This window comes from Bison bison, unplaced genomic scaffold (assembly GCF_000754665.1).
Source record: "Bison bison bison isolate TAMUID 2011002044 unplaced genomic scaffold, Bison_UMD1.0 scf7180017864034, whole genome shotgun sequence".
NCBI lineage: Eukaryota > Metazoa > Chordata > Mammalia > Artiodactyla > Bovidae > Bison > Bison bison.
In genome coordinates, this window is record NW_011494606.1 from 6,764,025 (window position 1) to 6,785,167 (window position 21,143).

At 47.0% G+C, this 21,143-nt stretch overlaps 1 protein-coding gene and 1 non-coding gene across 2 annotated transcripts in view; one reads left to right on the plus strand and one right to left on the minus strand.

Annotated features, from left to right (window-relative positions):
* The window catches only part of PARP16 (poly (ADP-ribose) polymerase family, member 16), a 61,250-nt gene extending 43,083 nt beyond the window's left edge, over positions 1-18,167 (plus strand). Inside the window, exons 4-8 of the mRNA XM_010834605.1 lie at positions 8,225-8,362; positions 10,607-10,813; positions 13,679-13,850; positions 15,262-15,403; positions 16,751-18,167. Coding sequence (XP_010832907.1) covers positions 8,225-8,362; positions 10,607-10,813; positions 13,679-13,850; positions 15,262-15,403; positions 16,751-16,886 — 795 coding nt within the window. The 3' untranslated portion in view covers positions 16,887-18,167. The remainder of the gene's footprint in view (positions 1-8,224; positions 8,363-10,606; positions 10,814-13,678; positions 13,851-15,261; positions 15,404-16,750) is intronic.
* Positions 18,168-20,179: 2,012 nt separating this feature from the next.
* On the minus strand, positions 20,180-20,252 carry TRNAG-CCC. Its single transcript has one exon. It is a non-coding gene; the product is annotated as a tRNA-Gly (tRNA).
* Positions 20,253-21,143: the final 891 nt, after the last annotated feature.

Here is a 21,143-nt window from a genome sequence, read left to right on the forward strand (position 1 = left end):
CATTTTAGGAATCAGTGAACTAAAATGGACTGGAATGGGTGAATTTAACTCAGATGACCATTATATCTACTACTGTGGGCAAGAATCCCTTAGCAGAAATGGAGTAGCCCTCACAGTCAACTAAAGAGTCCGAAATGCAGTACTTGGGGGCAATCTCAGAAATGACAGAATGATCTGTGTTCGTTTCCAAGGCAAACCATTCAATATCACAGCAATCCAAGTCTATGCCCCAACCAGTAATGCTGAAGAAGGTGAAGTTGAATGTTTCGATGAAGACTGACAAGACCTTCTAGAACTCACGCCCCAAAAAGATGTCCTTTTCATTACAGGAGACCGGAATGCAAAAGTAGGAACTCAAGAGCTACCTGGAGTAACAGGCAAATTTGACCTTGGAGTACAAAATTAAGCAGGGCAAAGGCTAACAGTTTTGCGAAGAGAACAAACATCCTTTTCCAACAACACAAGAGAAGATTCTACACGTGGACATCACCAGATGGTCAATGCTGAAATCAGTTTGATTATATTCTTTGCAGTTAAAGGTGGAGAAGCTCTATACAGTCAGCAAAAGCAAGACCAGGAGCTGACTGTGACTCAGATCATGAACTCCTTATTGTAAAATTCAGACTTAAATTGAAGAAAGTAAGGAAAACCACTAGGCATGCCTAAACCATTTAGGCATGACCTGAATCAAATCCCTTATGATTATACAGTGGATATGACAAACAGATACCAGAGATTAGATCTGATAGTCTCTGCCTGGAGAACTATGGATGGAGGTTCATGACATTGTACAGGAGGCAGTGATCAAGACCATCCCCAAGAAAAAGAAATGCAAAAAAGGCAAAATGGTTGTCTTAGGCGGCCTTACAAATAGCTGAGAAAAGAAGAGAAGGTAAAGGCAAAGGAGAAAAGGAAAGATATACTCATTTGAATGCAGAGTCCCAAAGACTAGCAAGGAGAGATAAGAAAGCCTTCCTCAGCGATCAATGCAAAGAAATAGAGGAAAACAATAGGATGGGAAAGACCAGAGATCTCTTCAAGAAAATTAGAGATACCAAGGGACCATTTCATGCAAAGATGGACACAATTAAGGACAGAAATGGTATGGACCTAACAGAAACAGAAGATATTAAGAGGTGGCGAGAATACTTAGAAGAACTGCACAAAAAAGATCTTCATGACCCAGATATTCATGATGGTGTGATCACTCACCTAGAGCCAGACATCCTGGAACGAGAAGTCAAGTGGGCCCTAGGAAGCATCACTATGAACAAAGCTAGTGGAGGTGATGGAATTCCACTTGAGCTGTTTCACATCCTGAAAGATGATGCTGTGAAAGTGCTGCACTCAATATGCCAGCAAGTTTGGAAAACTCAGCAGTGGCCATGGGACTGGAAAAGGCCAGTTTTCATTCTATTCCCAAAGAAAGGCAATGCCAAAGAATGTTCAAACTACTGCACAATTGCACTCATCTCACACGTGAGCAAAGTAATGCTCAAAATTCTCAAGCCTGGCTTCAACAGTACATGAACTGTGAACTTCCGGATGTTCAAGCTGCATTTAGAAAAAGCAGAGAAACCAGAGATCAGATTGCCAACATCTGTTGGATCATTGAAAAAGCAAGAGAGTTCCAGAAAAACTTCTGTTTTATTAACTACGCCAAAGCCTTTGACTGTGTGGATCACAACAAACTGGAAATTTCTTTAAGAGATGGGAATACCAGACCACCTTACCTGCCTCCTGAGAAATCTGTATGTAGGTCAAGAAGCAGGAGTTAGAACTGGACTTGGAACAAGAGACTGGTTCCAAATAAGAAAAGGAATACATCAAAGCTGTATGCTGTCACCCTGCTTATTTAACTTAAACATGCTGAGTACATCATGTGAAATGCCAGGCTGGATGAAGCACAAGCTGGAATCAAGATTGCCAGGAGAAATGTCAATAACCTCAGATACACAGATGACACCACCCTTATGGCAGAAAGTGAAGAACTAAAGAGCCTCTTGATGAAAATGAAAGAGGAGAGTGAAAAAGTTGGCTTAAAATTCAGTGTTCAGAAAATTAAGGTCATGGCATTCGGTCCCATCATTTCATGGCAAATAGTTGGGGAAACAACGGAAACCATGACAGACTTTATTTTGGGGGGGCTCCAAAATCACTGCAGATGGTGACTGCAGCCATGAAATTAAAAGATGCTTGCCCTTTGGAAGAAAGGCTATGACCAACCTAGAGAGCATATTAAAAAGCAAAGACATTACTTTGCCAGCAAAGGTCCATCTAGTCAAAGCTATGTTTTTTCCAGTAGTCATGTATGGATGTGAGAGTTAGACTATAAAGAAAGCTGAGTGCTGAAGAATTGATGATTTTGAACTGTGATGTTGGAGAAGACTCTTGAGTCTCTTGGACTGCAAGGAGATCCAACCAGTCCATCCTAAAGGAGATCAGTGCTGAATATTCATTGGAAGAACTGATGCTACAGCTGAAACTCCAATACTTTGGCCACCTGATGCGAAGAAGTCACTCATTAGAAAAGACCCTGATGCTGGGAAAGATTCAAGGCAGGAGGAGAAGGGGATGAGAGAGGATGAGATGGTTGGAGGCATCGATGGACATGAGTTGAAGCAAGCTCCGGGAGTTGGTAATGGACAAGGAAGCCTGGCATGCTGCAGTCCCTGGGGTCGCAAAGAGATGGAGATGACTGAGTGACTGAACTGAACTTTCCCGATTTGGAAACAGTCTCTAGTTCCATGTCCAGTTCTAACTGTTGCTTCTTACCTGCATACAGATTTCTCATGTGGCAGGTAAGGTTGTCTGTTACTCCTGTGTCTTTAAGAATTTTCCAGTTTGTTGTGATCCACACAGGCAAAGGCTTTGGTGTAGTCAATAAAGCATAAGTAGATGTTTTTCTGGAACTGTCTTTCTTTTTCTATGATCCAATGGACGTTGGCAATTTGATCTCTGGTTCCTTTGCCTTTTCTAAATCCAGCTTGAACATCTGGAGGTTTTTATACCTTAGGTTTTTGCAAGGTGAACCTGTATGCAGCTGTGCTGTCTTATCTTTCCTGCCTTCACGGCAGTGGGCCACCCCATTTTTCCAGGTGTCATTCTGTTGTCAGGTCCCTGAGGCTGGTGACCTTGGCTGTACCTTTGGTTCATTTCCTTCCAGCACCTCCACCCACAGCTAGTAATCATGGCCTCAGGCATCTTCTTAGACAAGGTTGTTTTTTTTTTTTTTTTCAGGTGTTCTTTCCTGCTGCCGGCCTTTCTAGGACAACATTGCTTAACATCTAAGCCTGAGTATCCCTGCTTTTCCTGGTGATAAGAATCAACTGTGGCAACTTCTGTAAACACAGTGTCTTGGGCCATGTCCCAGGAGAGTTTGATCTGGGGTGTTGCCAGGTGTCCGCCGAGCTGTCCTGTGCCCCTCCCAACTCCCTCCCTCCCTCCCCCGTCCCAACCCGGACCAAAGCAAGGAGACTGAGTTGTCTCCTCCTAAGGTCATTGGTCCCCTCTCTTTTCTGTTTGTCCCCTGCTCTTGGTTTCTCAGTCACCCAGACCACCTCTTCCTTTCTCAGACCCCTTTGACCACTTAGCAGTGTCCAATGTTCAGGACTTGCCCAGGCTCTTTCAGCCACTTCTCCAACTGAATCCTTCCTTATTCCTTAGAGCAGGGGCTGCAAAAAGATGGCCTGTGGGATGACAGGTTTTATTTTTCATCTGTTCTTTTACAAGCAAAAAAAAATGTCTGAGGCTCCACAGCCTGGGTAGAGGTGGCCCTTAGGCAGACAGCAGCTGGAGGTCAGTGGCTGGGCCCTTTGGTAGGCCTCCAGTGCAACACAGTCCTCACTGCTCTTTCCTAGACAACCTCTTTCTCTTTTTCATCACCTGCCTGGCCTTGGGGCGTTTGAGCCCTGGACCATCTTTTGGGAGAGGCACTGTTCCCTTCTCTGCCTCTTTGCCATGCTGTTTCCCACTGGGAATTCTCTTCCTCTCAGAATTCTACACCCTCACTCAAGGTTCCACTCCCACCCTACTTGCTTTGAAAACCCTTCCGTCTGCCTTCCCCTCAGCCCCCATAAATGCCTGCCCTCCTCCTGAACACTTTCCCTTCAATCCAGTTGTTGATAAATGCTTTCTAACGTCACCAACTGTGGTTCCTTACTCTTGTCTAGATGGAGAGTTTGTCTTCCTGACCCCACCCCGACCCCACCCCCCATACCACACATGACATGCATCTTTCTTCTTAAGCCCTTTGACAGGGCTTAGGCGTAGACAGTAGCTAGCTGTCTTGGCTGTGTTATTCAGGAAACATACCTAGGGCTTCCTAAGCAGCCTCTTAAAGTTCTAGAATTGCTCTCGGAGAAGGCAATGGCACCCCACTCCAGTACTCTTGCCTGGAGAATCCCATGGACGGAGGAGCCTGGTGGGCTGCAGTCCATGGGGTCGCTAGGAGTAAGACACAACTGAGCAACTTCACTTTCACTTTTCACTTCCATGCATTGGAGAAGGAAATGGCAACCCACTCCACTGTTCTTGCCTGGAGAATCCCAGGGACAGGGGAGCCTGGTGGGCTGCCGTCTATGGGGTCGCACAGAGTCGGACACGACTGAAGCGACTTAGCAGCAGCAGCAGCAGCAGAATTGCTCTTTTGGGCTAAAATAGTCCACTACTAAATTTCTCCATTGATTTGGTAGGAAAGCATCATGGAGAATGAACTTCATGTCTCTGCTTTGCCACTGAACAGCTGTGTGACCCTAGGCAAGGTACTCGAACTCTCCAAGTCTCAGTTTCCTCATTTTTATGTGTGTTTGTATGTATGTACATATATATCTTTTAAAATTAAAAAATTTCTTTTATTGAAGTATTCTTGATTTACAGTATTAAGTTTCAGGTGCATAACACAGGGATTCATAATTGTTAAAGGTTATACTCCCTTTGTGGTTAATATAAAATATTAACTCTTTCCTTCACTGCAGAGTATGTCCTTGCAGCTTGTCTATTTTCACAGAGTAGTTTGTGCTTCGAAACCCCCTACCCCCTTCCTACCCGTCGTCCCTTTGCTCCTCCCACTGATAACCACTAGTTCTCTATATCTGTATTTGTCTGTTTTGTTATATTTACTAGTTTTATTTTTTGATTCCACATATAGGTGGTATCATACAGCATTTGTCTTTCTCTGTCAGACTTATTTCGCTTAGCACAATGCCCTCCAAGTCCGTCTGTGTTGTTGCAAATGGGAATAATGCGACAGCAGTGCTCCCCTGTGTGGGCAGGCAGCTGTGGGAAAAGCCTGGGCCTAGCTCAGAGTTGAGAGGGTCTCTCCCACGTCCACAGACTGAACCCCTGAAAGGGGCCTGGCCTAGCTGACAGTCTCTTGTGAGGCCTCCATGACTCTAGCTGGACTGTTGGCGAGGGCTGTGGCTCGCAGGTGGGATCTGAGAGCAGCGATGGGTATGGTCATTCCAATGGGAGGTAAGACTCTGGCATAACAGGTGTGGACCAGGAGTAGGAAAGCGTGCCAGTGGAGACCACGGTGTACCTGAGGGTATGTCATTTGGAATGCATCTTCAGGTACCCTCAGTGGCTCCATGTTGCCTACAGAGCAAAAGTCAAGAGTCCCCAAGGAGGGTACAGCGTCCTTCACAGGCTGATCTCAAGTCATCTTCTCACTCCTGTTCCTCCTGGTGACGCTTCCGCCACACTCGTAAGCTGTAGCCACACTGAACATCATTAATTGTCATCATTGCAGTTAATGATGACAACACTCTCGGCAGCCCCACTAACTTACTGCCTTCTTACTGCTCTAAGCACAGTACTAGTTTAACTTGGTTAACCTTCGGCAGAAGCTTCAGAAGTGGCTAATTTCATTCCAATTATATGTTTGAGGAAACTGAAACACAGGAAGTTAACTCCCCCAGGTCATACAACTAGTAAGGGGTGGGCCCAGATTTGGACCTGAGCCACCCGGGAAAAGAGCTTGCGGTTAACTTCCCTTGTTGCCCTCGATGCCCCTGACTACAGGCGGCACTGCCGTGCTGCTTGCGCCTTTGCCTGTCAGGCCCGTCACACAGCACTCCCCTTCAAAGCCTTTTCTGACCGCTCCCAGCACCTACCCAACAGGAGTCTCTCTTGTTCCCCTTTGTAGTTTGTACCCCTCTTTGTTATGACAGTGAATAGTTGTAAGTCATGATTATTTCTCTTTCTGCTTCCCTACTGTGTAGCATCAATTCTTGTGGAGCATCTACACATCCCTGTTTTTAAATTGGATCCTCACTGATGGCCCACAAAGCATACAGATTTAGTTTTATCAGAAACCTGAGTCTGTTGATTGCATCTTTAGAAACAGAGATGGGAATAAAACAACTCTGAAATGTTACAGGGTTAGGGAATAAACCCCCCAAGGTTTGCAACTGTGAACGAGCTAAAAACAGAGGAAAGAACTGCTGGTATTCATGAAGTACCAACTACATCCCTAGGAAAGGTATGTGTTGTCCAGGGAGAAATACAAATTAGAAGAAAAGAAATGGACATACACTGTATAGACCAGGCGCTGAGATTCTGTTACCTTCTTTGATCTTCCTGACAACCCACGTGGAGATAGATAGTGGGGTTCGCGTGTTAGAGAGGAGATCGAGGCTCAGCCAGGTCTAGTGGCGGAGCCAGGTCTAAGGAGTAGGGATTCAACCTGAGATCCATCTTTTCTTTCCTCTACATCCAGGGAAACAGAACTTGGAAAACACAGGACAGTCCTTGGTCTTGGGGAGTCCTGGCTAATTTGGAGAGACAGTACTGGGGCTGAGTGCTTTAGGGGTTTGGAGGAGAGGGGTTGCCTGGGTTGGTAGAGTTGAGGGAAGGGGCATTCCAGGGGACTGAGTGAGCAAAGCTTGGAGGGAGTACGTTCACAGGTGGCACCAATCTGCAGTGGTGTTTTAAATCCCATTCTGGAGAGATTTGGCTTCTAGTCAGTTCTAATTTCTGAGCAAAAGCTACAGATACCTCTCTGCTAGTCTAGGTTCCCCAGTCGCTTATCAGAAATCCTGGCACTGAATCTGTTGTGAAATTCAGATTCTGCCTGATTTTACAGAGGCAGTATTGTCCACCTCACACACCAGGTACTAGCTTATATCAGAAGGCTCTGGGATGGATCACAACTCACAACAGGCATTCCATTTCTGCAGAAGTCCTTGTTGTGCTCCACAAAGGGGTCCAGGAGCTGGTCTTTGCCCTCAAGTGTGACAACTCAGGTGTTAAGGAGATGAGATTCACATGGAGTGACTGCAGGAACTGCTCTGGTCTAATGAAGCCCCATGCTCCACGGAGGCTGGCCCCTCTAGTAACAATATCATAAACATAACTACAGGGTCCTCACAAAACGTCACCACACTCAGGGAAACCCCAACCATGGATTCCCCACTCACAGTTTCTTCCAGTCCAGCTGCAGTTACCATTTGGGTTGTAGTTACCATAAGCAGTGTTGCTTAGTTATGTATGTAATTGCTATATTTCTTTTATCTGATCTCCAGGGGAACAGGTGGATAGGAAATTAACTCATGCTGAAGGGAAAAGGCGTTGTTAACCCTTTACCCACAGTATATACTGTGTATTTGGTAACATCTCCAGCAGGGTGCATCCCATAATCTGGTATTGAAAGTCCTGCAGAAAAAGACATTGTGTTAATAGTAACACAAAATGAGATAATTCGATGAAATGAACTTCACATCTGCTCAGGTTAAGTTTTTTAAAAATTTTATTTATCTCTTTATTCTTGGCTGTGCTGCATGGGCTTTTCTCTAGTTGTGGTGCTCGAGCTCCTAGTTACTGTGACTTTTCTTGTCGTGGAGCACGGGCTCCAGGCTGTGTGAGGCAGTATTTGCAGGTCCCCGCTCTAGAGCACAGGCTTGGTGGTTGTGGCTTAGTTGCTCAGTGGCATTGGTATCTTCCGGACCAAGGATTGAACCCAGATCTCCTACATTGGCAGGTGAATTCTTTATCACTGAGCCACTAGGGAAGCCCTTCAGGTTAGGTTTTGTACCAGTTGAGTTACATATAACCTTCCAGTGTTCAGAGCGTTAGCAGTTGGGCAGTATTTGGAAAGGCATTTTGCCCTCTTAAGAAATTCCTTGGACCATGAAAGAAGTGCAAGTTGCCTGCCTTACCACTAGAGGGCACCTGGTTACTATCATTTTTCCCCAGGATCCTTGCTAACAGAAGTTTTCCTCTTCAGCTTGCAGATGCCAGCAAGTTACCTAACCTGAAAGAACTTCTCCAGTCCTCAGGAGAAAAAGACCCATGGGCCTGGGACCTGATGAGCTGGATTTTATCGTCAAAGGTCCTGACAATCCACAGTGCAGGGAAGTCAGAGGTGAGACTTTGGTGTATAGGATCACAGATTCCTGGGCCTGGAGAGCTGTGGGACTTCTTTGTGCACCAGTGTGACCTGGGCAGCTTGTTGAAAATGTAGATTCCTGGACCCTATCCCCAGAGATTCTGATTCTGTGTCTAGAATGGGGCCCAGGAGTTTGCATATTGGCAGGGCAAAGCTGTGTTCTCCCTCCTTACTAGCTGTGCGATACTGAGCAGGTTACTGGGTGCATTTCGGTACCTGGGTTTTCATTCTGTAAAATGGGAATAATAATAGTATACTTCTATCAGTGAACTGGCTCTGGGAATTAAATGAATTTTCTCACTTAGAATAATGCCTAAGGACACATGCTAAGGGCTCAGAAAATGTTGGCTATCACAAGCACCCCAGACATTTCTAACAAGGGTGATCCTTGACCACAGCTTAAAAGATTCCCGCTCTCAGGAAGCAACGAGGCAGACTGAAGTGGTGGATATCCTCAGGCTGGGTTCAGATCCCGTCTATTATTTAGTCTTCTGTGCCCTATTTGTAAAATGAGAATTTTACAATTCAGAAGGGAGGTATGGCAGAATGTGTCACCCCAAGTATAGTTTCTGGCACAGGGCAGACACTCTGTAATTTGGCTTCCCTTGCCTGGCTAGGATCTTACAGGGACAGGCTGGGATGACAAGGGTCAAAGTGTAGACTGACAGATCGCTGATCTGGTGTTCTTACCTCTAAGTGGTAACAGGGGTTTGTCTATACCATTCTTCACTTAATAATTTTTAATTTAAAAGCATTTGATTTTATAAGTTCCTGCTAAAGACAAAAATCCTCCTTACGTGGCCTAGAATTTGGTATCTGTTTCTGGTGTCTAGGGACATCCCCCACCCACGTTGGGTGGTAAGAAAACATCAACATCCTGGAGTGGAAGTCAGGATACCTGTGTTCAGGTCCAGGCTGGGCTGCTAACTCCTGGGTTATGTTCTTTGGGTTTCACTTTCGTCATCTGTTAAATTTAGATTTACTCCTTCCTCATCAGGCGTTTACTGGCTGTTGGGTATTATAGGCAAAGTAGATAAGCAATTGCTTCTTGATGTTTGATTATAGAGCAGTTAAATTCCATTAAAATATGAAGTGTTGGGATCCAGGATTATCAACTTTTTATTTATCATGCCCAAGTAAGGACATTAGTCTACCGCATATCATTTTACAAAAGGATATTTTAATATGAAAAAGGGAGGATGGCCCTGACCTCCGGCTAAAAGGATAGTTCTTTTAAAGAAGGGCTCATGGCAACCTTACATCAGTGTAAATATATCTGTGAAATTGCCCTTATTTTTGTCATTTAATCATAACCCAGAGAAAACTTTACTACAGACTGACTTTGGTCTGGGATGTACTGTTGGAAAATTACAGAAATGATGCGGTCTCTGCCCTGAAGAGCATTATTACTCCTTAGGAAGGAGTTCATCCTTGCATAACAGTTGACCTCTGCTGCATCACAAACCATCCCCAAAATCTACTGGCTTGCAACAACACAGACTGCTTCTCACGATTCTCTGGGTTGGTCGGGTGGTTCTCCTGAGCAGAGCTGGCTCACGCGGGGCTGTCCTAGGGTAACCTCACTTAAGCGTATGGGGCTTCAGCTATCCCAGCTGAAGGCTGCTGTGGCTGGTGCCTGCTTCTACAAAGCTGTCATCCTGTAGAGGGTTTGCAGGGCTTGTGAAGGGTTCCCAGCAGCAGACAAGGGAAAGGGAAGCTCTTTTCAAGTCTGCCGTATGCTTACCAAGGTCCCATTAGCCAAGAGAAGTGAAGATTTAAGGGGTGGAGAAATTGATTCCATCTCCCTATGAAATCTTGGTGGAATTCCACCTGCAAAGTCACATTGCAGAAAGGTGAATGGACAGGGATGGGAGGAAAAATCTGTGGCCAGTTTTGTAATTTATCACACCTTTCTAGCTCCTGATAGTATTGTAAAGATGGAATGCAGGAAATAAATGTGAAAGTGTAATGAAAATTAGATGTGATCTTTAGTTAGAAGGTACAATTCATGCTTCTTAGTTAACTGACTGTAGGGGAAAACACCATTAGAGGAAAGCAGTCTTGAGCTGTAGGCTCTGAACTTGTTTATAAACTGATGTTTTTATTCCTGTGAAACCAGTTGTTCTCATGAGCAGAGCCCATAGGAGCTAAGCCCAAGGCTTTAGGAGGCCATTTTACCAGCTTCCCAAATAAAACTCCGACTTCCTGCATGTTTTCAAGTTTGAAAAGATCCAAAAGCTGACTGGTACCCCTCACACGCCTGTCCCCGTGCCGGACTTCCTGTTTGAAATCGAGTACTCCGACCCAGCCAATGCCAAATTTTACGAGACCAAAGGAGAACGCGACCTCATCTACGCCTTCCACGGGAGCCGCCTAGAGAACTTCCATTCCATCATCCACAATGGCCTGCACTGCCACCTGAACAAGGTGGGGCCCGAGGCTGCTGACGTCAGGGGCACTGACGGGGGTGGCCAGAGCTGGTGAGCGTGGGGGTGGGTGGTTCACCAAGATCTTGCCCCTCAAAGTGTGGTCTGTTGACCAGCAGCCTCACCTAGGAGCCTGTGAAATGCAGAATCCTTGGCCCACCAGACCTGAGTCAGAACCTGCATTTTAACAAGGTCTCCAGGGGATTCCTCTACTGATGAAAGTTTGAGAAGTGTCGCTTTAAAGATGGTTCTCAGTCTTGGCTGCGCATTTAGAATCGCTTGGAGGAGCTATTAAGAGTCTGGATGCCTGGCTACGTCCCCAGCCAATTAAGTCAGAATCTCTGGGAGTGGGGCCTGGGCATCAGTGTGCTTCCAGAGCCCCCCAGGTGATGCTACTGTATGGCCAGCCTGGTCTTCCCAGCATGATCCCTGGACCACATCACTGGGAGCTTGTTGAACACATGGAATCTCAGGCCCATCCAGACCCCATCATATGAGAAATCACAATTTAGTAGACTCCCAGGTGATTCATATGCATGTTGAAGTTTGAGAAGTACTTGCCTCAGGGACCCTCCGAGAGTCAGTCATTGAGGAAATTGAGAGGAGCTCCCTCCTTGAGCTCCCCCGCACCTCTTTTTTTGGGGGGGGGGCCTGTGCTGGGTCATCGTTGCTGCACATGGGCTTTCTCTAGCTGGGGCAGGCGGGGCCCACTCTTCATTGGGGTGTGCAGGCTTGATTGCCCCACCGCCACGTGGAATCTTCCCAGCCTAGGGATCAAACATGTGTCCCCTTCATTGGCAGGCAGACTCTAACCACTGTACCATGAGGGAAGTCCCTTTCTTCCCTTTTTTTAAATGGGCAAATTTACTTAACCTCTCAGAGCCTCGGGGTCCTCATCTGTAAAGTAGGATGCCGTTCCCCACCTTCTGGTGTCCTGACAGGACTGAAACACTTCACATATGCAAAGGGCTGTCCTGTACTTACCCACTAAGGAAGCAGTGGCTTCTTTTAGAGGCTGAAGGAGAGGGACTGGGGGGGGGTGGTTGGAGGGCTGCAGCTTCTCCCTCAGTTGTGCCGGCATTGGCCTTGTCTGGGGGCTGGCTCCAGGAGCCGTGGGCTCATTTGTAGCTGACACAGCTCCGAGGCAGGAGAGACTTTTCCAACACTGCTGCAGCTGGTTATCGCAGTTGAGTTTTGTTGAGGAGGACGGGCTTGTTTACTCTGGCTCTCAGCTTATTATTATGGCCAGGCTACTGGAATCCAGGGGCCCTACACTTCACACTAGAGCGTGTCTGAAGAAGTTGCCTGCTGATTCCAGTCTTGTAACCAAGCCTTTGGTTGGTTGAGGGGTTTGCTGAGGGGTTTGCTGCTTAGAAGCATCTCATCAGAGCCCTTTCGTGAAGTGGATGTTCTTCTGGCCGCCTCTGTTTGGGTTTTCAGTGAGGGGCTTGCTTGAGGGAGCCTGCTTGCCAGCTGAAGCTCTAAGAGTGTCTCCTTGGTAGAGATACTCCCAAGTTTCCTGCTGTTGCGCTCCCCTGTGTGTGGTTCTTGAGTCTAGGGAATTGTGTATACACGGGAGGCATAAGCAGAAGTGGCTGCAGGGTCAGATCAGAGACACTGCCTCCTTGGAGGTCTGTGCTAGCTTTTTAGATAATGGGGACATTATAAAATGGCCACGCGAAGGCTTGTTTTGTTTCCCCTAAGCTTCGCTTCATTGGTTGAGATTGTGGAAGCTTGGTGCCACTGAATGGGATGTTTCTCAATTCTCAAGTAGAGGATGTTCACTGAGCTGCGTAAGGCCCTACACTGACACTGAGGCCCAGAGATGGAATTTGAATGACAGCTTACGTCAAATTCCATGCACTGGTAGCAGTTACTTGGAATGTTGTGTTGAGGAGTCTGAATCAGTATGTATGAGTGCCATGATTGATATTTTTAAGTTGGCATCGTGATTGATTATTGATGTCTACATGAGCAAAGGATGTGTTTGCTAGGCCTGCTGTGGCCTCAGCGTGCAGGTATTTCACCTGAGAGCCTTCTCTTTTACGTGGCATGCTTCCTTGTGGAGGATAGCAAGTTAGCACCTACCACCAGCGATCTGCCTCCTAGAATTTTGGACCTTTTCTTGGTCTGCACCAACACAAAACTTAACCCTGCGTCTCATATAGTTCTGCCTTGTTTGCTTCCAGTGTCTGGTCTGAGAGATTCTTTTCCAAGTAATGACTCGGATCACTGCCCCTAGTCACTGATGTGTGACGGCCCTCTCCCTGTACACAGGGGCATGGCTTTGCTTCTGCAAGCCTGTCAGTGTCACCATGCTTAGTCCAGCCTTGTGGCAGGAATCACTGATTGCCTAAGACACAGGAGCCTGTGGTGGAATACCCGCCCCTCTCTCGTGCCAGGTATTCTGTGTGGCGCTTTACATGCATCGTCTCATTGAACCCTTGCCTATGACCTTGTGAAGAAGAGATTATCATCACCACTTTGTAGTGTAGAAACTGAGGCCCAGGGAATTTATATTACTTGCTGTCTCGTTAGAGGGGTAGGCAGGGTTCAAACGTGGATCCGTTTGGGCTCTTAACACCTGTGTTTTTCTTACTCAGCCTTAAGCACTAGAACTACTAGTTTGCCAGGTTAGTCAGCCACGTCCACAATCAGTTAAACTGTGGTCAGATAGGAATGTGTTTTGTAATATCCCTGTGATGGTGTCATGGGATTGTTTGATCTTATGTCTTTTGCTGGGGGAAGGAGAGGCTGGAAGGCTTTGTGTTAACAACTCTACTGAAGAAAGACCTGTTTTGTTTTGCTGCACCCGCTCGGCACTCACCCAGCCCTGTTTGTTTTCTGCTGATCTCCACTGTTCCAGACATCCTTGTTTGGGGAAGGGACCTACCTCACCAGTGACCTGAGCCTGGCCCTCATTTACAGCCCCCATGGCCACGGGTGGCAGCACAGTCTCCTCGGCCCCATCCTTAGCTGCGTGGCTGTGTGTGAGGTCATTGACCATCCAGACGTCAAGTGCCAAACGAAGAAGAAGGGTGAGTAAGCACTTGGCCCTGCCCTGGGCTCCAGGCCTCTGGGTGTCAGGCTTTTGCCTTCGGCCCAGCTGTTGGGTGGAATACCCATTGCATGGCAAGGGATGGCCTGGGTGCAGAGCAGTGTAGGATAGAGCCTGCTATCAGGGAGTGAGCTGTTTTCTTAAGGACTGAACACAAGGTGAAAAGGATATCATCTGCTACAGGGCAGTAGGTCAGTAGTGCCAGCTGAGGGTGCTGATTACGTCCACGGGATAGCTCAGAGGAGGGGGCAGTCGCAGTGGGTCCAAGTGCTCAGGGAAAGCTGGGGTAGAGAAGAGGAAAATGAACATGCAAGGCCAGAGCACAGGCTCCTTGAAGGCAGAAACTGGGTCTCTTTCACTCTTGGGCACCTAGTGTCAGCAGGGAGCCTGGTACGTACTTGACATTCAGTAAACATTTGCTAAACTGAAGCTAATGATGCATCTCACCCTGTTCCTCCAGGCCGCTCTGGTGTCTGCTGGAGCTCCAGGAGGATGTGAGGGGCAGCTGAGGCCATGGGGGTAAATCCTGGGCTCCCCAGTGAGCTGATGACCAGTGGGCCCCTCAGTCCGCTTTCCTGATCTGTCCCTTAAAGCTCTGCCCCCTGCTGTTTCGTCCTGAAAGGCAGAGAAGTCACAGAACTGTCATTCTAGACTCCAGAGCTGGCCTGTTGGTTCCACTGAGAGAAGGTGAATTGAGAACACTGTTCCTGGCCCCTAATGTAAAACAACTGGAATCCTGAGGAACGGTCCCAGGTCTGACGCCACTCTCCCAAACCAGACAGCACGAATATTCGCTTGTATAATTCTTAGGAAGTCTGCACACCGTGACATTAAACATCAGGACAAGACCTTGTAATGTCTGCTGTCATGAAGCTTCGGCCTGTCGTGGGCTTTTTTGGTTGTTGTTTTTTTGGTTCTTTTTCATACAGCTTTTTCATGTTACTAAAAGGAAAGGTTTTTTGTTTTTTTTAAACAAGTCATGGTACGAAGGGTGGAAGATGACTGTTCTAGGAAGCTCGAATCCAGAATGGTTAATTTAAAATGCCTGTTAAAAGGCTTGTTTCAGGTCAAGTCCTGTTGCTAGCCCCAGATGATTTTTTTTGTTGTGGCCAGCAATCTGCTGCTTCCCTCTGCTTTCTCCACTCAGTCTTCTTCTTTTTTACCCTCTTGTATCTTTTTTTGTTTTCCTATTCCCTTTTCTCTCTTCCTGGTGGTCTGTCTGTCAGACTCTCCTATTTTTCAGTCCTGCTTCCTGTACATACACAGGCCATTCCTCTGTCTGCCGGGGCCTCTCCACCCTCAGGACCAGGAGGCTTGACTCGTCTCTACTCATAGTCTGCTTCTGTTATTGTATTTCCCCCTGTAAAGTTGTGCTTTTTCTCCTTATTCAGATTCCAAGGAGATAGATCGCAGGAGAGCGAGAATCAAGCACAGTGAAGGGGGCGACGTCCCTCCAAAGTACTTTGTGGTCACTAATAACCAGCTCTTGCGCGTGAAGTACCTGCTGGTGTACTCGCAGAAGCAGCCCAACAGGTGAGAAGGACGGTTGCTGCACGAAATCCAGGACAGCCAAGGGCTGCGTTCATAGGCGTGGGCTCCTGGTTGTCAGCGGCCCCTCTCCCTCAGCCTAAACCTCAGCTACGTGTAAAATACCTAAAGCATTCTGCTTCATGTAAGGGGTAAGGAGTGAGTAATACGTTGAATAAAATGTGGTCCTGGCCCTAGGGGACTGTATATTCTAGTGAGGAATGGCTTTGTTAACACAAATGACTTGAGGGACTGAATTAAGCCGAACCATGAAGCCCCTTAGCCACCTAGGCTCTGATCACAAGGCTGAAATCCACTGACTGGGCTGAACTGAGAGGTAGGGTGGGGCCAGGATTGAGCTGGAATTCTGATTCTGTGCTGTCCGGCTCAGTCACTTCCCACAGTGACTCTCAAACCACCACCTGCTCCTTTTTGGACCTGAGATGCTTCATGTTTATCTCTAAAATTAGAGTGTTGAATTCAATAGCAGATGAGGCCATCCTAGCCCATAAGAATCTGAGAGTGGTGATCCCTCACGCTGTTCCAGCAGTGTGTATTTGGGGGTTTGGCAGGGCTCTCTGGGGTTGAGGGTCACTTTGAGATTTTGTTGCATTGTTGGTAGAGTTTCTCATGGGGATGAGCAACAGGTAAGCAGGTTAGACAGGGAAAGGGTTATTGTTAATACTCCCAACTCCTGCTTGTCTATACCAGTGGCTTCAGGATTCAATAAACTAGTAAAATCATCTCCCCTTAAATCTGGGAAATATGTACAGGGTTCCTAAGTTTGGGGGATAGTATCCTGTGGTTTAAAATCATCTGGCTTTTTCTACTTGAAAATTCCATTCCTTTCCCACTCCTTCCTGCAGTGTCTCTGTACTGCACATTTGGATGGCTTAGATCATCTCCCAGTGGGTCAGAGAGGATTTCCCCTGCTCAGAGTGATATCTGTGCATGTCTGAAAGTGAAAAGCCTTGTGCTAAATACCCTGCCACCTGCCGCCATCTGGTCATCTGCCTTAGCGAGGTCATCTATCTAGATACCATAGTCTTGCTTAAGAAAAGACTGGTTATAAAAGGTACAAGAGGAGCTATAAAAGGAGATCAGGATGAGCTCATTGCATAGCTGTCTTTGTACATTTAGAAATTGTTCTGGTGAAAGGCATGTCAGTGCCAGGGCAAACAGCTCCAGATTTTTTGAGCAAAGGAGCACACATGAAGCTTCATTTCATGGCTCACTCAGAGGACGAAATTCATCATTTCATCTTCTCTGAGCCAGAAGTTGTTGCATACCCTTAAAAAAATATTTTTCTCTTTGTTCCAACATTCCCCCACCCTACCCTCGCCGCTGAAGCAGGGCTTCCAGCCAGCTCTCCTGGGTCTCCAGCCATTGGTTTATGGTCATGATCACCCTGTATCTGCTGCTGCTGCTCACAGTGAGTGTCATCAACTCCTCAGCTTTCCAACACTTTTGGAATCGTGCGAAGAGATAATCTTTCTGGGCCTGGTGTGGGGGCCGCCTCGATCACGTGCCTTATGATAACTCGTTCTGTAACTCCTGTGCCCCCCATCCAGCCAGGTCGAGCCTGGGGGCCACTTGGGGACCACAGGACAATTTTCATATGCCATAAATGTATCAATTGCCTTTGACGATGTTCTCCGCCACTCTGGTCAACAGAGGGCACTGGCCCCTCTTAGCTTTTGGGGGAGATTTCCTATCTGTTCCTTCCTAACAGTCTTAGGGAGTTGGCTTTTTTGCCAGGGCCAAAGGAGAAAGTCCTGCTGCATTTGAAAACAAAGTGTCCAGGCTGTCTGTGGGGTGTTTACAATTGCTTCTGGTGGACATCGGCCCTTCTCTAATGCCTTCTTGGAAGGCAGAAAGTGTGTAGTGGGGACTATAAATCACTAGGCAGTTGCCTTGTTTTGACTTGAGACACCCAAGAGGAACAGTCCTGTTTCTCATAAAACTCAGTGGGATCATTTTGAATTCCATCAGCCTTTGTATGCGAGTGCAAAACACTTTTCACAGTTTTCTCACATCAACAAACAGTCCTCTGCTACAGCAGTAACCCCTCCACCCAACCGCGGATGAGAAAGGAAGGAGTCAGAGACCTGATAAAAACGATGAGCAACTCAAGTCGTCTTTTTCTAAAAATTACCAATTGCTGATTACAGCCTAAATGGAACCAAATGTTTGTTTTCTGATTTTTTTTTTAAATAACTATTTGACAATTTGTTTTTGTGAGTTAAGAGGGGAAATTTCTAAACCTAGAGCACCATTTGGCCAGTGCCCACGGCCTTTCCTGGCCGTGCTTTAGAGAAAAAAGATCTGAGCTGCAGGCTTGCCTCCTGCCCTCGTTCTCACGAAGCTGCCTTGACTGTGGCCCATCAGCCACAAGTGCCGCACTGCAGGCCCTCTGGGGGTGGCCGGCCTTTGAAGCAGTAGCTGGCCTCAGGGTGCCACAGGTGTGTGGGGCCACGCCTCCCTCCCTCCCGGGGCCCACAGGTCTCTGGGACTCAGCCTGAGCTTTAAATGCTCAGGAAAAGCCTCAGGCTGCTCTGAGAGCACTGGTTCTACCTGCTATATTCTCTGCCCCTCCTTCCTGCCCAATGTCAGCCATCATGGAGCCCTGATTTTGGGGGGAGATTTCTGTAAAGAAGATGGAAAGTCATTTTTCTATAATTTGTGAAGTTGTGAAAAAGCCACTATCATGGTTTCTACATTGAATATTGGAACATTTCAGAAATAATAAAGATATTTTCCTAATTTCCAAGTTGCCTTTGTGCCTGCTTTTCAGCCTTAATGCGAGGCTGCTGTGTGTTCATTGTGAAAAATTCCATCCTCTCTTTGCTTCCGTGTTCGGGGTGGCCATTTTCTGGAGAGTATGTATCTCTAGGATATCCATAGGCATTACATTTATAGTCATTGATTTAGCAAATGTGAGCACCTACTGTGTACCAGGCACTAGAAATAGGAGCAGCATCAGGTCCAACTGCCCCTGCCCTTACGGAACTGACAGTCTAGCAAGGTAGATGGACCAACAGACATTCTCAGGAGTGAAGTTGGCATTATAGGATATTATAAAGAAGTTCTGGAAAACAGTTGGCAAGGTATCTTAACATGGTCTGGGGTCACCCTGAGCCTACAGGGTACCTTTCGTGTACTGATTTCTTTAACCCTCACAACAGACAAGAACATAAAGTCCCAGAATGTTGAATAGCTTGCCCAAAGTTACATGGCTAGGAAGTGGCAGAGCTGAGGGTGGAACCTGGCTTCAGTGTCAGTCTCATAAGCGCCATGCTATACACCCCCTCTGGGCTCCCAGGAAAGGGGATGGTCACTGAATCCTGAAAGAGCCATCAGTGTTAGGCTAAGAGGTGGAGGAAAAGTGTTTCAGGCAGTGTGAATAACACATACAGAGACATGGAGTTTTTTCTGGAGAAGCTAAAAGCAGGAGAGGGTCATAAAGGGAGAGGCTATGGTGAGAAGTGGAGCTGGAGAGATAGGCAGGGGCCAGATCATGAAAGACCTTAAAAGCTGTGGGCTGGGGAAAGCCATTAGATTTTAAGCAAGGAAATGACATGATCAGATTTGGTTTGCAGAAAAATTACTTTAGCTGGTAGTTGGAGAATAGATTTAGGATTATTTTGAGGATTAAAAGAATTTAACAGTTACAGTAGAGCAAGTAGCTGATATTATTACTGTTATTTGTTTTCAGTGGCCCAGCAGAGGAGATTATAAGGAGGAGCATGCAAAGTAGAGCACTAATGTCCAGGGACATTGGAACACTGAAGTGTCACAGAAGTGAAAAGGAAGTCTTGGTGAGCAGTGTCAAATGCTGCCAAACAATTGGGATTATACCTGAGAAGTATTTATTGGATTTACTGAGTTGGAGATCATTGGTGAACTTGGCCAGAGCAGTTTCAGTAGAGTGCAGCACAGGGGCGGAGAGGGCAATGGCACCCCACTCCAGTACTCTTGCCTGGAAAATCCCATGGACGGAGGAGCCTGGTAGGCTGCAGTCCATGGGGTTGCTGGGAGTTGGACACGACTGAGCGACTTCACTTTCACTTTTCACTTTCATGCACTGGAGAAGGAAATGGCAACCCACTCCAGTGTTCTTGCCTGGAGAATCCCAGGGACAGGGGAGCCTGGTGGGCTGCTGTCCATGGGGTCGCACAGAGTCGGACACGACTGAAGTGACTTAGCATAGCATAGCATAGCATAGCAGCACAGGGGATGTGAAAAGCCCGACTATACAGACCTGACATGAGCAGTTTCCAGGGGTCGTCAGACAATATTTATTTAAAAACCAGCCCCCCTTTTTCTGAGGTTTCTGTTCTTTCCCACCTTCCAAAAAAAAAAGAGGTTGTACAATACCTGATGTGACTGTGGGACAGGCACTGGGCTTATGATGGGGAGGATGGTTGAAGAATGGTCCTGACCTCCAGGAGCTTCCAAGCCAATGGGCTCCAGGGACAGAGATGTTTCTCTATGAGGGAAGGAAACCGCTGGAGCCTGAAGGGTTGGAATGGACATGAGGGAAGACTAGGATAGGACAGGGCCGCTTTATGACTTTCATGAGCCCTGGGCACTTTTGCCTTCATGGGCCCCTGTACCTAAAAAAATCTAAAACTATACTTTAGGACTGTGTTGGTATAAAGATGAATATATTACTATTATGTACCAAAATGTTTCCTTCCATTTAAAAGCTCATTTTTCCCCCCTTCTACTTTTTCTTTAATTTGGCTGTACTGGGTCTTAGTTGCTGCATGTGGGATCTAGTTCTCTGACCAGGGATTGAACCCAGGACCCCTGCATTGGGAATGCAGAGTCTTAGCCACTGGACTATCAAGGAAGTCCCTCTTCTGCTTTTAAAGGGAATTGAATCCTTTTTGTGATGTGGATTCTAGGCCTGGTGCCTACTGTGCCTAGTGGATGAGCCAACTCTGGACGAGGGTCACGGGATAGTGTGGGGCCCTGGGGGATAGTGTGAGATCCCTGGGTACCTGGGGATAAAGAGGCAGGAAGGAAACAAACCCTAGTCTCAATTCTGTTTAGCACCAACTCCACATCTAAGGCAGACCCTGTAGGCCAACAAGCTCAGGAAAGGGCAAAATTGGCTTCTGGGAGTTGAGAGTTCGGGTGCTCATGCTGCAGACACTTTCATAGAGGAGGAAGCACCAGTCTTCTTGCCAACAAAGCCCCTCGGCCAAGAGCTCCACTGCGCAGCTGATGGCAGATGAGACTAGATGGTGGTTCATTTGGAGCTGCCTCTTATCAGAGGCCCAGCTGCCTTGGTCTTGTCAAAGCAACCTCATCAGCCTTCTGTCACTAATGCCACTGCCAAGGGTGGGGTGAAGGGGGCAGTTAAGGGAGGTGGCAAGTAGACTTTTCACAGGTTAGGTCCCTGCTTCTGAGAAGTGCCAAGGATCCCATGAGCTGTCACTGTCCACCACAAAAGGAAGGATTTTACTCTGGGCTTTTGGATAAGTGTACATGTGTATGTATGAGAGATGTGGAGGAGGGATGTGGCCCATTCCTGTTTCTATTTTGTTAAACACTGATTGCCAGCAAAACCAGTAGTGGGTGGGAGGTTGTGATTTTAAAAGCCCAATTCAGATCTTTTTCTTTAGAACTTATCCATCTGAGCCCATTCCTGCTGCTAAGCCCGGGAAGTTTGTCCTGACTTGGAATCAGCCCGACTCACCCTCCTCATTGCCATTTGCCATGGTGATTCTTGGTAGGG